General features: G+C 38.1%; 1 protein-coding gene across 1 annotated transcript; it reads left to right on the top strand.

Annotated features, from left to right (window-relative positions):
* Positions 1–18,102: 18,102 nt before the first annotated feature.
* Positions 18,103–18,339, top strand: LOC307063274 (signal transducer CD24-like; the record flags this gene model as incomplete). The annotated part of the gene is made up of 1 exon (XM_079719307.1): positions 18,103–18,339. One exon carries the CDS (start codon positions 18,103–18,105, stop codon positions 18,337–18,339), a length of 237 nt encoding a protein of 78 aa, XP_079575433.1.
* Positions 18,340–18,917: the final 578 nt, after the last annotated feature.

Genomic DNA, 18,917 nt, shown 5'->3' with positions numbered 1-18,917 from the left:
CTCTGCCTGAGTGAGCCAGAGCCCCCGAATCAGCGGCTCCTTTAAACCCGTCCTGTCCGAGCGAAGAACGGACGCCCTCCGGCGACCTACGCGCAGAGGCGGGGCCAGGTCCAAAGCTGAGACCCGGGAGTTGTGAGAGCAGAGACAGGGAAATCTCTCTGTGCAGCCTCCGAGGCAGCGGATTAAAGCTCCACGGTCCATTTGATGTGCCCTGCGTCTGTGGAGTGCATGAATGGACAGCGAATCATCCCAAATTGAGGAAGTGGACTTTGAGGACAAGATTTAAGACTTTCCCCCCTTTTTCCTCTTTTTACAACGAATTATCCCAAATTAAGGAGGCGGACTTAGCAAGATTTCAGACTTCTCGCCCTTTTCCTCTTTTTACAACGAATTACCCCAAATCGAGGAGGTGGACTTGGAGAGCAAGATTTTTGATTTTTCCCCCTGCTCTCTTTTTGTGAATGTGTATGTGTAATCTTCTGTGTAAGATTTTCTCTGTATAGCTTTGCTTCCACCATATGTCCCAGGGTTCTATCGGTCCGTGTTTTTTTTCAATAATTACTTTTTAATTTTAATAACGCTACTATATTTCATACTTTATTCTATTTTACTTTACCTGCTCTTTCTTTTTTTCCTCCCTTCCCTTCCTCCCTCCCTCCCTCTGCTCCTCCTTTCCTTCTTTCTTTTTCTTTCCTCCCTCCCTCCCTCCCACCCTTCTTCTTTCCACTTTCTTTTTCTTTCCTACCTCCCTCCCTCCCTCCCTCCTGTCTTTCTTTCTTTCTTTCCTTCCTCCCTCCCTCCCTCCCTTCTTCCATTCACTCTTCCATTTGCTTTCATTCCTCCCTCCCTCCCTCCTTTCTTTCCTTCTTTCTTTACATCCTTCCTCCCTCCCTCCCTCCTTTCTTTCTTTCTTCCTTCCTTCCTTTCTTCCCTTTTTCCTTTCTTTCCCTCCCTCTTTCTTTCTTCTACTAATTATTTCTTTCTACATTTTCTCACTGTTATTCTGAGCCGGGTGGATGAAAGGCTCTTGGTGCTGCAGCCAGGAGTCAGTGCTGTGCCTCTGAAGTGGGAGAGCCAACTTCAGGACACGGGTCCACAAGAGACCTCCCAGCTCCACATAATATCAAGCAGAGAAAATCTCCCAGAGATCTCCATCTCAACACCAGCACCCAGCTTCAGTCAACGACCAGCAAACTACAGTGCTGGTCACCCTATGCCAAGCAACTAGCAAGGCAGGAACACAACCCCACCCATTAGCAGAGAGGCTACCTAAAAACATAATAAGGCCACAGGCACCCCAAAACACACCACCAGACGTGGACCTGTCCACCAGAAAGACAAGATAGAGCCTCAACCACCAGAACACAGGCATTAGTCCCCCCCACCAGGAAGCCTACACAACCTACTGAAACAACCTTAGCCACAGGGGACAGACACCAAAAACAACGGGAACTACGAATCTGCAGCCTGCAAAAAGGAGACCCCAAACACAGTAACATAAGCAAAATGAGAAAGCAGAAAAACACACAGCAGGTGAAGGAGCAAGATAAAAAACTACCAGACCTAACAAATGAAGAGGTAATAGGCAGTCTACCTGAAAAAGAATTCAGAATAATGATAGTAAAGCTGATCGAAGATTCTATTTCCCAGGTCCAAAATCTTGGAAATAGAATAGACAATATGCAAGAAACAGTTAACAAGGACCTAGAAGAACTAAAGATAAATCAAGCATCGATTAAAAACACAATAAATGAAATGAAAAATACTCTAGATGGGATCAATAGCAGAATAACTGAGGCAGAAGAACGGATAAGTGAGGTGGAAGATAAAATAGTGGAAATAACTGATGCAGAGCAAAATAAAGGAAAAAGAGTGCAAAGAACAGAGGACAGTCTCAGAGACCTCTGGGACAACATTAAACGCACCAACATTCGAATTATAGGGGTTGCAGAAGAAGAAGAGAAAAAGAAAGGGACTGAGAAAATATTTGAAGAGATTATAGTTGAAAACTTCCCTAATATGGGAAAGGAAATAGTTAATCAAGTCCAGGAGGCACAGAGAGTCCCATACAGAATAAATCCAAGAAGAAATACGGCAAGACACATATTAATCAAACTGTCAAAAATTAAACACAAAGAAATCATATTAAAAGTAGCAAGGGAAAAACAACAAATAACACACAAAGGAATCCCCATCAGGTTAACAGCTGATCTCTCAGCAGAAACTCTACAAGCCAGAAGGGAGTGGCAGGACATAATTAAAGTGATGAAGGAGAGAAACCTGCAACCAAGATTACTCTACCCAGCAAGGATCTCATTCAGATTTGATGGAGAAATTAAAGCCTTTACAGACAAGCAAAAGCTGAGAGAGTTCAGCACCACCAAACCAGCTTTACAACAAATGCTAAAGGAACTTCTCTAGGCAAGAAACACAACAGAAGGAATATACCTACAATAACGAACCCAAAGCAATTAAGGAAATGGGAATAGGAACATACATATCAATAATTACCTTAAATGTAAATGGACTAAATGCTCCCACCAAAAGACACAGAGTGACTGAATGGATACAAAAACAAGACCCATATATATGCTGTCTACAAGAGACCCACTTCAGACCTAGAGACACATACAGATTGAAAGTAAGGGGATGGAAAAAGATATTCCATGCAAATGGAAATCAAAAGAAAGCTGGAGTAGCAATTCTTATATCAGACAAAAGAGACTTTAAAATAAAGACTATTAGAAGAGACAAAGAAGGACACTACATAATGATCAAGGGATCGATCCAAGAAGAAGATATAACAATTGTAAATATTTATGCACCCAACATAGGAGCACCTCAATACATAAGGCAAATACTAACAGCCATAAAAGGGGAAATCGACAGTAACACAATCATAGTAGGGGACTTTAACACCCCACTTTCACCAATGGACAGATCATCCAAAATGAAAATAAATAAGGAAACACAAGCTTTAAATGATACATTAAACAAGATGGACTTAGTTGATATTTATAGGACATTCCATCCAAAAACAACAGAATACACATTTTTCTCAAGTGCTCATGGAACATTCTCCAGGATAGATCATATCTTGGGTCACAAATCAAGCCTTGGTAAATTTAAGAAAATTGAAATTGTATCAAGTATCTTTTCCGACCACAATGCTATGAGACTAGACATCAATTACAGGAAAAGATCTGTAAAAAATACAAACACATGGAGGCTAAACAATACACTACTCAATAACGAAGTGATCACTGAAGAAATCAAAGAGGAAATTAAAAAATACCTAGAAACAAATGACAATGGAGACACGGCGACCCAAAACCTATGGGACGCAGCAAAAGCAGTTCTAAGTGGGAAGTTTATAGCAATACAATCCCACCTTAAGAAACAGGAAACATCTCGAGTAAACAACCTGACCCTGCACCTAAAGCAATTAGAGAAAGAAGAACAAAAAAACCCCCAAAGTTAGCAGAAGGAAAGAAATCATAAAGATCAGATCAGAAATAAATGAAAAAGAAATGAAGGAAACGATAGCAAAGATCAACCAAACTAAAAGCTGGTTCTTTGAGAAGATAAACAAAATTGACAAACCATTAGCCAGACTCATCAAGAAAAGAAGGGAGAAGACTCAAATCAATAGAATTAGAAATGAAAAAGGAGAAGTAACAACTGACACTGCCGAAATACAAAAGATCATGAGAGATTACTATAAGCAACTCTATGCCAATAAAATGGACAACCTGGAAGAAATGGACAAATTCTTAGAAATGCACAACCTGCCAAGACTGAATCAGGAAGAAATAGCAAATATGAATAGACCAATCACAAGCACTGAAATTGAAACTATGATTAAAAATCTTCCATCAAACAAAAGCCCAGGACCAGATGGCTTCACAGGCGAATTCTATCAAACATTTAGAGAAGAGCTAACACCCATCCTTCTCAAACTCTTCCAAACAATATCAGAGGAAGGAACACTCCCAAACTCATTCTACGAGGCCACCATCACCTTGATACCAAAACCAGGCAAGGATGTCACAAAGAAAGAAAACTACAGGCCAATATCACTGATGAACATAGATGCAAAAATCCTCAACAAAATACTAGCAAACAGAATGCAACAGCACATTAAAAGGATCATACACCATGATCAAGTGGGGTTTATTCCAGGAATGCAAGGATTCTTCAATATATGCAAATCAATCAATGTGATACACCATATTAACAAGTTGAAGGAGAAAAACCATATGATCATCTCAATAGATGCAGAGAAAGCTTTCGACAAAATTCAACACCCATTTATGATAAAAACCCTGCAGAAAGTAGGCATAGAGGGAACTTTCCTCAACATAATAAAGGCCATATATGACAAACCCACAGCCAACATTGTCCTCAATGGTGAAAAACTGAAACCATTTCCACTAAGATCAGGAACAAGACAAGGCTGCCCACTCTCACCACTCTTATTCAACTTAGTTTTGGAAGTTTTAGCCACAGCAATCAGAGAAGAAAAGGAAATAAAAGGAATCCAAATTGGAAAAGAAGAAGTAAAGCTGTCACTGTTTGCAGATGACATGATACTATACATAGAGAATCCTAAAGATGCTACCAGAAAACTACTAGAGCTAATCAATGAATTTGGTAAAGTAGCAGGATACAAAATTAATGCACAGAAATCTCTGGCATTCCTGTACACTAATGATGAAAAATCGGAAAATGAAATCAAGAAAACACTCCCATTTACCATTGCAACAAAAAGAATAAAATATCTAGGAATAAACCTACCTAAGGAGACAAAAGACCTGTATGCAGAAAATTATAAGACACTGATGAAAGAAATTAAAGGTGATACAAATAGATGGAGAGATATACCATGCTCCTGGATTGGAAGAATCAATATTGTGAAAATGACTCTACTACCCAAAGCAATCTACAGATTCAATGCAATCCCTATCAAACTACCACTGGCATTTTTCACAGAACTAGAACAAAAAATTTCAAAATTTGTTTGGAAAAACAAAAGACCCCGAATAGCCAAAGCAATCTTGAGAACGAAAAACGGAGCTGGAGGAATCAGGCTCCCTGACTTCAGACTATACTACAAAGCTACAGTAATTAAGACAGTGTGGTACTGGCATAAAAATAGAAAGATAGATCAGTGAATCAGGATAGAAAGCCCAGAGATAAACCCACGCACATATGGCCAACTTATCTTTGATAAAGGAGGCAGGAATGTACAGTGGAGAAAGGACAGCCTCTTCAATAAGTGGTGCTGGGAAAACTGGACAGGGACATGTAAAAGTATGAGATTAGATCATTCCCTAACACCATACACAAAAATAAGCTCAAAATGGATTAAAGACCTAAATGTAAGGCCAGAAACTATCAAACTCTTAGAGGAAAACATAGGTAGAACACTCTATGACATAAATCACAGCAAGATCCTTTTGGACCCACCTCCTAGAGAAATGGAACTAAAAACAAAGATAAACAAATGGGACCTAATGTAACTTCAAAGCTTTTGCACAGCAAAGGAAACCATATAGAAGACCAAAAGACAACCCTCAGAATGGCAGAAAGTATTTGCAAATGAAGCAACTGACAAAGGATTAATCTCCAAAATTTATAAACAGCTCATGCAGCTCCATACCAAAAAAACAAACAACCCAATCCAAAAATGGGCAGAAGACTTAAATAGGCATTTCTCCAAAGAAGATATACAGACTGCCAACAAACACATGAAGAATGCTCAACATCATTAATCATTAGAGAAATGCAAATCAAAACTACAATGAGATATCATCTCACACCAGTCAGAATGGCCATCATCAAGAAATCTAGAAACAATAAATGCTGGAGAGGGTGTGGAGAAAAGGGAACACTCTTGCACTGCTGGTGGGAATGTGAATTGGTACAGCCACTATGGAGAACAGTATGGAGGTTCCTTAAAAAACTAAAAATAGAACTACCATATGACCCAGCAATCCCACTACTAGGCATATACCCTGAGAAAACGATAATTCAAAAAGAGACATGTACCAAAATGTTCATTGCAGCTCTATTCACAATTGCCCAGAGCTGGAAACAACCTAAGTGTCCATCATCAGATGAATGGATAAAGAAGACGTGGCACATATATACAATGGAATATTACTCAGCCATAAAAAGAAACGAAACTGAGCTATTTGTAATGAGGTGGATAGACCTAGAGTCTGTCATACAGAGTGAAGTAAGTCAGAAAGAGAAAGACAAATACCGTATGCTAACACATATATATGGAATTTAAAAAAAAAGTCATGAAGAACCTAGGGGTAAAACGGGAATAAAGACACAGACCTACTTGAGAATGGACTTGAGGATATGGGGAGGGGGAAGGGTAAGCTGTGACAAAGCGAAAGAGAGGCATGGACATATATACACTACCAAACGTAAGGTAGATAGATAGTGGGAAGCAGCCGCAGAGCACAGGGAGATCAGCTCGGTGCTCTGTGACCGCCTGGAGGGGTGGGATGGGGAGGGTGGGAGGGAGGGAGGGAGATGCATGAGGGAAGGGATATGGGAACAGATGTATATGTATGACTGATTCGCTTTGTTATAAAGCAGAAACTACAAAAAAAAAAAAAAAAAAAAAAAAGACCTGGTGCAACCAAATAAAGAAAATAAATATTTAAATAAATTAATTTTTAAAAAGTAAAAAAAAAAAAAAAAAAAAGGATAACTAATGAGAACCAACTGTATAGCACAGGGAACTCTACTAAATGCTCTGTGGTGAACCTAAATGGGAAGGAAATCCAAAAAAGAGAGGATATGTGTATACATATAGCTGATTCACTTTGCTGTACAGTAGAAACTAACACGACATTGTAAAGCAATTATATTCCAATAAAAATTAAAAAAAAAATAAATATGATAATAAAAAAAAAAAAGGAAAAAATCCCATGGCTCAGAGAGGTTAAGTGACACACCCAGGGTCTCAGGACTGAAAATAAGGTCTCTTGATTCACAAACCAGAGCTCCTCTTACTCCTTCATCAACTCCCTTATTTTCTCCTGTTCATAACTCTATTGTTTCTCTTAAAAACAGCCAAGAGTCACGCCCTTCAAGTCCATGCCAGGGCAGTGAGGAGGAAGGAGGGAGAATGGTGCTCAGTGCTTTGTCCAGTTGAAAAGATTTCCTGTGAGGCTTGGCTGTCAGTATGTAAATAAATTAGGATAGAGCTTGGCCACCTTTGCTGCCCTGATCCCTGATGGTCACAAAATTGCCTCGTGAAGGGGACTGCTCTTGTTAATTTCAAAGCTTATTATTTCAGAGGGGGTGGCTACAAGTTGGGGAGAGGGTAAGTTCTGCTAAAGAGAGGTTTTCCTACTCTGGCTCTTGTGTCCATGTAACACAGTTTCTCCTCTAAGAACCTGTGAAATAGATAAAAACTCAGAGTTCTTCTATGCTTGTTCTAGCTCTGAAGTACCCAAAGTACACCTGATGAATCAAGGGATGCCCAGAATGCTGTGTCCACCCCAGATCTGCTGCTGAAAATCACATATAGCAGTAGGCATTGATTTACAACCACCATACTCAAGGGCCTGGAAGTTGCATTTCACCTTCCCTACCTTACACAAAAAGCAACTTCAGGTGGATTGCTGATCTAACCGTGAAAGCTAAAGCAATACAGTTTTTAAAAGAAAACATAAGGAGAATGTATTTAGGGGCTTCTCTGGTGGTGCAGTGGTTAAGAATCCGCCTGCCAATGCAGGGGACACAGGTTTGCGCCCTGGTCTGGGAAGATTCCACATGCTGCAGAGCAACTAAGCCCATGTGCTACAACTACTGAGCCTGCATTCTAGAGCCTGCACTCTACCCTACTGAGCCCGCAAGCCTAGAGCTTTTCTCTAGTTGTGGTGAGTGGGGCCTACTCTTCATTGTGGTGTGGTGGCTTCTCTTGTTGTAGAGCACAGGTTCTAGGCATGTGTGCTCAATAGTTGTAGCTCACGGGCTCTAGAGTACAGGCTCAGGAGTTGTGACACATGGGCTTAGTTGCTCTGCAGCATGTGGGATCTTCCTGTACCAAGAATCAAACAAGTGTTCCCTGTATTGGCAGGTAGATTCTTAACCACTGCATCACCAGGGAAGTCCCAGAACTTCTACAAATTTTTAAGAGAAGTTTGGACACCCACACCGAAAATTGGGCAAAGAATTGAGCAGGCACTTCACAACAGAGGGTACTCAAGATGGCCAATGTCAACTGTGTTATGGGTTTCACCTACGTAGCTATGGACTAAAATCAAGATAAATACATTATCCATGTAATGCCAGGCTTTTTACTGAATGTGAGTCAAGATTAATATATCAGTTATAAAGCTAAACAAATACTTATTCATATGCTTAGTTATTTCTTGTAAGGTATCTCAGTAAAGAGAGGTGAATTCTTTTTACAGTGAGGAGAGATATTAATCAAAGGACAAATTGGAAGAAGGAAGCAGAAAAAGACAATGGTACCCTAGATGGATTAAGAAACAGATGGTTATTGCTTGCAAAGCAAGGTAGCATTTTTACTTAATTATCAATTTTTTTCAATATACCAAAAATTGCCTTGTTTTTCAACCATTTAAAGTATGATGAAAATATTTAGATGTCAACAATGTTTGGGTGAGGGAGAGAATTTTTCAAAATTCTTTGATAAGTTTACAGTAAAAAAAAAAAAAAAAAGGTTGAAGACCATTGGCCTAGAAGTGTTCTAGAATGCATGGGTGGTAGTGGTGAGAGAAGCCCCACCCAGCTTCCAGGTCCTCAGAATCCACGAAGGATGAATGAGGGTCTGGCATGTGGTGAGTGCATCACAGATTTTTTTTTTTTTTTTTTTTTTTTGGTACGCAGGCCTCTCACTGCTGTGGCCTCTCCCGTTGTGGAGCACAGGCTCCGGACACACAGGCTCAGCAGCCATGGCTCACGGGCCTAGCCGCTCCGCGGCATGTGGGATCTTCCCAGACTGGGGCACGAACTCGCATCCTCTGCATCGGTAGGCGGACTCTCAACCACTGCGCCACCAAGGAAGCCCATCACAGATGTTTTGACTGAAGGATAAGTTCACCTTCTCACTCGCCATGCATTTTTTTTCCCTTGAAGTATAGTTGATTTACAAGTCAGTTTCAAGTGTACAGCAAAGTGATTCAGTTTTATATATATATATTTTTTTTCAGATTATTTTCCATTATAGGTTATCACAAGATATTGAGCATAGATCCCTGTGTTATATAGTAAATCTTTGTTGCTTATCTATTTTATGTATAGTTGTTTGTATTTGTTAATCCCATACACCTAATTTATCCCTCCCTTCCCTCCCTTTCCCCTTTGTTAACCATAAGTTCTTTTTCTTCTATGTCTGTGAATCTATTTGTTTTGAATATAGATTCATTTGTATTATTTTTTAGATTCCACATATAAGTGATATCATATTATATTTGTCTTTGACTGACTTACTTCCCACTTAGTATCATATTCTCTAGGTCCATCCATGTTGCTGCAGATGGCAATGTTTCATTCCTTTTTATGGCTGAGTAATATTCTATTGTGTGTGTGTGTGTATGTGTGTGTATATATATATATATATATTATATATAATATCACATGTTCTTAAACCAGCTGTCTGTTGCTGGGCACTTGGGTTGTTTCCATATCTTGGCTATTGTAAACTGTGCTGCTATGAACATTGGGGTGCATGTAAATATCTTTTCAAATTAGTGTTTTCATTTTTTCTGGTTATATGCCCAAGAGCAGGATTATTGGATCATATGGTAGTTCTATTTTTAGTTTTTTAAGGAACCTCCAAACTGTTTTCCATAGTGGATACACCAATTTACACTCCCAGCAACAGTGTACGAGGGTTCCCTTTTCTCCTCATCCTCTCCAGCATTTATTTTTTGTAGACTTTTAAATGATTGCCATTTTGTCACTCACCATACATTTTATGGTAACTTCTGGCATTTATCAAATTGGTTGATGACTCAACTGTTCTCATTTTCTGACTCATCACTCTCTAGTGGGAAATTAATTGTCCTTTTAAATCTACCTTCTTTTTTTTTTTTAAATTAAAGCAGTCACATATGAAAAGGCCAAATGTTAAAAAAAAAAACTGGAAAACATAATAAATTTAGCATTTAAAACTGTTCTTTGGGAAAATGGCTTGGGATGAAAGTTACTTAAATTTTACTCTTTATTAATACAATCCTAATTCTCCCCTTAAAAGGTAAATTTCCCACTATCATGCCAAGGTAAAGAATGGAGTTTTTGGATCAATTAAACAGTTTCTAAGTAATTATTACCATACATATATGTTAGTTTTCAAAATGTATCAAAGTACACTGATATTGTCACATAATTACTTTTTTAAAAGCAAATCAGAAGAAACTTCAGGATTCTGTATGCCTTAGGACCTTTCTTATGAATGCTAATTATTGTTGTCTTATAGATGTGTGAAAATGTTCATCCAGATAAACAGAATGGCAGAAAGTTTTGTTTTTCTTGTGCTCAAAATGGAGACAAAAAAGGCTGGTGGAAGCAACAAACAATTACATGAGTATTAACATCAAAATTAAGGAGGATTTTATAAGGTTTTGAATTTTAATGAATAAACTGGGCTTCTCTCTGGCTTTCACAGTTCCAGTTTTAGTGTTCTCAAATAGTTCTCTTGGTAATGTGTGGCTTTGCATATTATAAGAAATGAAGACGGATGAATAAATATAATAGTTTAATTTTCTATTATCAAAGAATCAGGAAATTTTAGAATTGGAAGAAAACTTAAAATTATTGATATATAGAAAGACATAGTTATTCCTTTAAAATACAGCATTCATAATCGACCCATTAGCAATCTGCAGATGGTTGCCTGGAATTTGATGATGCAGGCAATGCTCATTTTACTAGCAGGTGGGTTCCAAAATGTGCAGATTGGATATCTGGATTTTTTTTTTTAATTTTATTTATTTATTTATTTATTTATTTATTTATTTAATTTATTTGGCTGCACCAGGTCTTAGTTGCAGCATGCAGGATCTAGTTCCCTGACCAGGGATTGAACTCGGGCCATCTGCATTGGGACTGTGGAGTCTTAGCCACTGGACCACCAGGGAAGTCCCAGATATCTGTAATTTAGATGGTAATTTGCCATGGAACCTACGTCATAAGTGGAGGTTGGATTGCCAGGCCATAAGACATAAAACCTATAAGTGTATTGTGCCCTGAAGTAATGCTAAAGGCCTCACTCACCTTTTCACCTAATCACAGTTCTGACTTCTTCATTGCCTCTGCAAGGTGTTGAGGTCAGTGAGACCAGGGTTCTTACCTCACTATGTTTTCTCTGTTGTAAAATGGAGATAATCATAATCCTGAGGTCACCAGACTCCAGGATGTTAATCAGTGATCCCTTCTCCTGGTATTCATGTCCCCATGTAGTCTCTTCCTACACAGAATAGGGCTGACCCATGTAACCAATAGGATATTTTGGAAATGACAGAATGTGACTTCTGAGGCTAGGTCATAAGACATACGCAGCTGGCTTTCTCTTGCTCTAGGAGAAGCCAGGTGCCATGTTTCTTTCTTCTTCCCATTGGGTTTCCCTTTGACCCCACAGATTTGTGAGCCTCAGCTGGTGTCCATGGTCCCTTCTACCTCCAATCTTCCTCCTCTTCTCTTTCTTACCACTCTGCCCTCCTCCCAGGGCCCTGGCTCCATCAGGTGGCACCCAGGTGTCCAGCTTAAGAGATCTTGATCCTTCACAGAAGGCTGTATAACTCTGGTGTTTTATTATGAGAAAGGTCTGTTCCCATTAGGGACTGGGGTCAATCTGAAGGAAGGGGGTTAGCAACCCCAGACAGTCACACTATTATAATATTAATATTATAATAATATTCACCTTCCATGGCTACTCAGTGTAGAATTTCCACCATGCCCAATGAACAATCCTCCTATTTTTTGTAACTCCTTTTTTGGTAGGGGGTGAGGGGAGAGTTGGTTTCTTGATGCCATCTGCAATTTTTTTCTAGACAGGCCTCATTTACCCTGGACTGGACAGTATCTGAGCTCACTGATGGGTTATTCCAGGTGTTTTCCAGGGCAGTGTGAAGTGATGACTCTCAATGCACACTGGGGCACTCCAGTCTACTGGGAGAAATGGAAATCAGACATAAAATTATCATTCAGAATTTGTGTTCATGTAGACATATTAAATTAGAGCCAATTTAACAATTATAATTCTTAAAACTGTACAAATATTAGATTTTTAATCTTGGGTAATATGATATTATAAAGAAATTGGTTTTCTTCTGTTATTGTTCAGCTCAGTCATCTTCATACATGCTTAACCCTTACTAGTCACTTGCGTTATTTCATTTTCCTCTTTTTTTTAAAATTTCCCTTTTAATATCAATGTTTTTGTTACTGGTTTCTAAGAACTCATTTATGACTAAGGAGGTTAACCATTTGTAATTCATTGCAAATGAAATATCATGTTATATTGCCATCAGTTTACTATGGTGTTTTGTATTTTGGTTGTATATTAAAATATAATCATGTTGTGTTTAAAAAAAACAGTTGTAGGGCTTCCCTGGTGGTGCAGTGGTTGAGAGTCCGCCTGCCGATGCAGGGGACACGGGTTCGTGCCCCGGTCCAGGAAGATCCCACATGCCGTGGAGCGGCTGGGCCCGTGAGCCATGGCCGCTGAGCCTGTGCATCCGGAGCCTGTGCTCCACAACGGGAGAGGCCACAACAGTGAGAGGCCCGCGTAACACAAAAAACAAAAAAACAAAAACAAAAACAAAAAACAGTTGTAGTAAATTCTTCCACTGTTGTGAGGCTAAATGGAAGAATTCAATAAAATAGAAGAAATTCTTGAGAGTATTTATTAATTCAAACAAACATTAGGCAGAGAATTTCAAATGAGAATAAAACTCAAGTTGGAATAATAAATATATGATTAGGAACTTATTTTCCGAATGTTGCAAGATAACTGAAATAATAATGAACATTTACCTGTATACCAGTGTTTTACCTATATTAGTCCTCACTTATAATCCTCTGAGGGACATTCTTTGATCCCCATTTCATGGATGAGGGAATTGGGCACAGAGTAGTTAAAAAACTTGCCAGAGGACACAAAACTGGTAAGATGTAAAACGAAACCCCTGGTATCTTTTCCAAAACCTCATGAAGCTTCCCTTACTTTACAAATTTTATTCTATAAAAGTGTATTATAAATAAAAGAATAGGTTATTAATAGATTTTAAAAAACAAGAACCTGCCTATATTTTTATTGTGGTAAAACCACATAACATGAGATTTACCCTCTTAACAAATACAAGTGCCTGACTCTTGATGTTATATATTTGGTCTTCCCATAGTTCTCTAGAGTAGCATTGTCCAATGGAAATATTGTATATGATTCTAAATTTTCTATTAACTACTGTAAAACATTCAAGAGAAACCTCAGTTAAATAGAGTTAAGAGACCAGAAGGGGAAGCTCTCAAGTCCTGTGAAGTAGCTGAGCTCAACAGGAAGAAAAAAGACTCCTCTTTTTCTGACAAGGACTCACCAATGAAAAGCCATGGACGTTTTGTTCATGTAGCTCTCTGCCACTTCCTTTTCCTCTCTATTAAAACGCTGTCCTTCCCTTGCTGAGTAGGAACTTGCACATGGTTTGCCATAGTTGCAGACCTTGAATTGCAATAGCCTACTCATTCCAGATAAATCAATATTTGCTAGAGAAATACCAGGCATCTATTTGTTTCAGGTCAACCACATTTAAAAAAATAAAATAAAACAAGTGAAATTAATTTCAATAAAATATTTAATCTAATATACCCAAAATATCATTTCAACATGTTGTCAGTATAAAATTTATTACTGAAAGAACTGTATGCAGAAAACTATAAGATACTGATGAAAGAAATCAAAGACAACACAAATGGAGAGATATACCATGTTCTTGGATTGGAAGAATCAACATTGTGAAAATGACTATACTACCCAAAGCAATCTATGGATTCAATGCAATCCCTATCAAATTACCAATGGAATTTTTCACAGAACTAGAACAAAAAAATTTACAATTTGTATGGAAACACAAAAGACCCTGAAGAGCCATAGCAATCTTGAGAAAGAAAAACGGAGCTGGAGGAAGCAGGTTCCCTGACTTCAGACTATACTACAAAGCTACTGCAGTCAAGACAGTGTGGTACTGACACAAAACAGAAATATAGATCAATGGAACAGGATAGAAACCCCAGAGATAAACCCACACACCTATAGTCACCTTATATTTGACAAAGGAGGCAAGAATATACAATGGAGAAAAGATAGCTTTTTCAGTAAGTGGTGCTGGGAAAACTGGACAGCTACATGTAAAAGAATGAAATTAGAACACTCCCTAACACCATACACAAAAATAAGCTCAAAATGGATTAAAGACTTAAATGTAATGCCAGACACTATAAAAATCTTAGAAGAAAACATAGGCAGAACACTCTTTGACATAAATCGCAGCAAGAGCTTTTTGACCCAATTCCTAGAGTAATGGAAATAAAACCAGAAATAAATAAATAGGACTTAATGAAACTTAAAAGCTTTTGCACAGCAAAAGAAACCATAAACAAGATGAAAGGACAACCTTTAGAATGGGAGAAAATATTTGCAAATGAAGCAACTGACAAAGGATTAATCTCCAAAATATACAAACAGTTCATGAAGCTCTATGTCAAAAAAACAAACAACCCAATCAAATAATGGACAGAAGACCTAAATAGACATTTCTCCAAAGAAGACATACAGGTGACCAACAAACACATGAAAGGCTGCTCAACATCACTAATTATTAGAGAAATGAAAATCAAAACCACAATGAGGTATCACCTCACACTGGTCAGGATAGCCATCATCACAAAGTCTACAAGCAATAAATGCTAGAGAGGGTGTGGAGAAAAGGGAACCCTCTTGCACTGTTGGTGGTAATGTAAATTGATACAGCCATTATGGAGAACAGTATGGACGTTCCTTAAAAAACTAAAAATAGAACTACCATACAACCCAGCAATCCCACTACTGGGCATATACCCTGAGATAACCATAATTGAAATAGAGTCATATACCAAAATGTTCATTGCAACTCTATTTACAATAGCCAGGACATGGAAGCAACCTAAGTGTCCATCAACAGATGAATTGATAAAGAAGATGTGGCACACATATAAAAAAGAATGAAATTGGGTCACTTGTAGTTATGTGAATGAACTAGAGTCTGTCACACAGAGTGAAGCAAGTCAGAAAGAGAAAAATAAATATCGCATATTGATGCATATATATGGAATCTTGAAAGATGGTACTGATAAACCAATTTGCAGGGCAGGAAAAGAGATGCAGACATAAAGAATGGATTGTGGACACAAGGTGGGAGGGGACGGTGGGACAAATTGAGAGAGTAGCATTGACATGTATACACTACTACGTGTAAAATAGATAGCTAGTGGGAAGCTGCTGTATAGCACAGGGAGCCCAGCTTGGTGCTCTGTGATGACCTAGAGGAGTGGTAAGAGGGGGTGGGAGGGAAGCTCAAGAGGGAGGGGATATATGTATACACATAGCTGATTCACTTGTTGTACAATAAAAACTAACATAACATTGTAAAGCAAATATACTCCAATAAAAAAAGAAGCCTAAAAATGTAAAAATAAAAATAAAATTTATTACTGAAATTCACACAGAACATTCTCTAAGATAGATCACACCTTGGGTCACAAATCAAGTGTTGGTAAATTTGAGAAAATTGAAATCATATCAAGCATCTTTTCTGACCACAGTGTTATGAGATTAGAAATCAATTACATGAAACAAGCTGTAAAAAACACAAACACATGGAGCCTAAACAATATGTTACTAAATAACCAATGGATCACTGAAGATAACAAAGAGGAAATCAATACCTAGAGACAAATGAAAACGAAAACACGACAATCCAAAACCTATGGGGCCTAGCAAAAGCAGTTCTATGATGGAAGTTTGCAGCAATACAATCTTACCTCAAGAAACAAGAAACATCTCAATAAACAACCTAACTTTACACCTAAAGCAACTAGAGAAAGAAGAACAAACAAAACCCAAAGTTAGTAGAAAGAAAGAAATTATAAAGATCAGAGCAGAAATAAAATGGAGACAAAGAAAACGATAGCAAAGATCAATGAAACCAAAAGCTGGTTCTTTGAGAAGATAAACAAAATTGATAAACCTTTAGCCAGACTCATCAAGGAAATAAGGGAGAGGATTCAAATCAATAAAATTAGAAACAAAAAAGGAGAAGTTACAGAGGACACCACAGAAATAGAAAGGAGCAGAAGAGACTACTACAAGCAATTATACTGCAATAAAATGGACAACCTCAAAGAAATGGACAAATTCTTAGAAAGGTACAACCTTCTAAGACTGAACCAGGAAGAAATAGAAAATATGAACAGGCCAATCACAAGTAATGAAATTGAAACTCTTATTAAAAAACATCCAGCAAACAAAAGTCCAGGACCAAATGGCTTCACAGGCAAATTCTATCAAACATTTAGAGAAGAGTTAACATGTACCCTTCTGAAACTCTTCCAAAAAATTGCAGAGGAAGAAACACTCCCAAACTCACTCCACGAGGCCACAATCACCCTGACACCAAAACCAGACAAAGATATCACTAAAAAATGAAAATTACAGGCCAATACCACTGATGAATATACACGCAAAACTCCTCAACAAAATACTAGCAAACAGAATCCAACATCACATTAAAAGGATCATACACCATGATCAAGTGGGATTTATCCCAGGGATGCAAGGATTTTTCAACATCCTCAAATGAATCAGTGTGATACACCACATCAAAAAATTGAAGAATAAAAACCATATGAACATCTCAATAGATGCAGAAAAAATTTTGGACAAAATTCATCACCCATTTATGATTTAAAAAAAAACTTTCCAGAAAGTGGGCATAGAGGGAAACTACCTCAACATAATAAAGACCATATATGACAAACCAACAGCAAACATCATTCTCAATGGTGAAAAACTGAAAGCATTTCCTCTAAGAACAGGAAGAAAACAAGGATGTCCACTCTTGCCACTATTATTCAACAAAGTTTTGGAAGTCCCAGTCATAGCAATCAGAGAAGAAAAAGAAATGAAAGGAATCTAAACTGGAAAACAAGTAAAACTGTCACGGTTTGCAGATGACATGATACTGTACATAGCAAGTCCTAAACATGCTACCGGAAATCTACTAGAGCTCATCAATGAATCTGGTAAAGTTGCAGGATACAAAATTAATACACAGAAGTCTCTTGCTTTCCTATACACTAACAATGAAAGATCAGAAAGAGAAATTAAAGAAACAATCCCATTCACCATTGCAACAAAAAAGAATAAAATACCTAGGAATAAGGAGGCAAAAGACCTGTACTCAGAAAACTATAAGATACTGATGAAAGAAATTAGATGATACAAACAGATGGAGAGATATACCATGTTCTTGGACTGGAAGAATCAACATTGTGAAAATGACTATACTACCCAAAGCAATCTACAGATACAATGCAAATTACCAGTGGCATTTCCCACAGAATTAGCACAAAAAAATTTACAATTAGTATGGAAACACAAAAGACCATGAATAGCCAAAGAATCTACAGAAAGAAAAATGGAGCTGGAGGAATCAGGCTCCCTGATTTCAGACTATACTACAAAGCTACAGTCATCAAAACAGTATGGTACTGGCACAAAAACAGAAATATAGATCAATGTAACAGGACAGAAAGTCCAGAGATAAAACCACATAACTATGGTCACAAAGGAGGCAAGAATATGCAATGGAGAAAAGAGTCTCTTCAGTAAATGGTGCTGAGAAAACTGGACAGCTACATGTAAAAGAATGAAATTAGAACACTCCCTAACGCCATACACAAAAATAAACTCAAAATGAATTAAAGATTGACCTTGCCTGCGCCTGCCCGGAGCCAGCGATCTTTCACGCACCCCGCTTCCAGTGAGACGTGCTACACACCAACGGAGCGGACATGGGCAGAGCGATGGTGGCCAGGCTCGGACTGGGGCTGCTGCTTCTGGCACTGCTCTTACCTACGCAGATTTATTCAAATCAAACAACTGTTGTAACGCCTTCAAGTAATTCCTCCCAGCATACCTCAGCTGCCCCCAATCCAGCAAATGCCACCACCAAGGCAAGTGGCGGTGCTCTGCAGTCAACAGCCAGTCTCTTGGTGATCTCGGTCTCCCTTCTACATCTCTACTGTTAAGAGACTCAGGCCAAGAAACATCTATACTTCCCATCCTCTAAACCCAATTCAGATGGCATCCAGACATCCAGTGTGACAAGGGAAAAAAAAAAAAAAAACAGGTCTTCATTGAATGAATCTGCTAGTTCCACACCTTATTTTATTGACAGAAACTGCTGAGGATCCCAAATTTGATTGGTTTGAAGAGCATGTGAAGGGTTTGACTAGATGATGAATGCCAATATTAAATCTGCTGGAGTTTCCTGTACAAGATGAAGAGAGACAACATCCAAAATTAGTTAAGAGATGATTTCCTTAAATGTGGCTTAAGAAGTATGGACACATAAAACTCTACCTTGAAAGTGAAAATAGATTTTATCTTACCTAGAGATAAAGAATGGGATGTGGAACAGAGATTCCGTTTTCATTTGTTCATTAAATTTATAAGGCCATAAAACAATAAGGTAAAACAAAGCTTCTGTGATTCTATTTATATGTACATTAGAAGGAACTTCCAGGTGTTACTGTAAATCCTCAATGTGTTGTTTCAGCAGTACTAATTTAATGTTGATGTACTCTAGAGAAAATTTTATGTTAAG

The sequence above is a fragment of the Hyperoodon ampullatus genome (assembly GCF_949752795.1).
Source record: "Hyperoodon ampullatus genome assembly, chromosome: 14".
Taxonomy (NCBI): domain Eukaryota; kingdom Metazoa; phylum Chordata; class Mammalia; order Artiodactyla; family Ziphiidae; genus Hyperoodon; species Hyperoodon ampullatus.
Note: the sequence above shows the minus strand (reverse complement) of the source record. Positions and strands in the feature narration are given on the sequence as shown.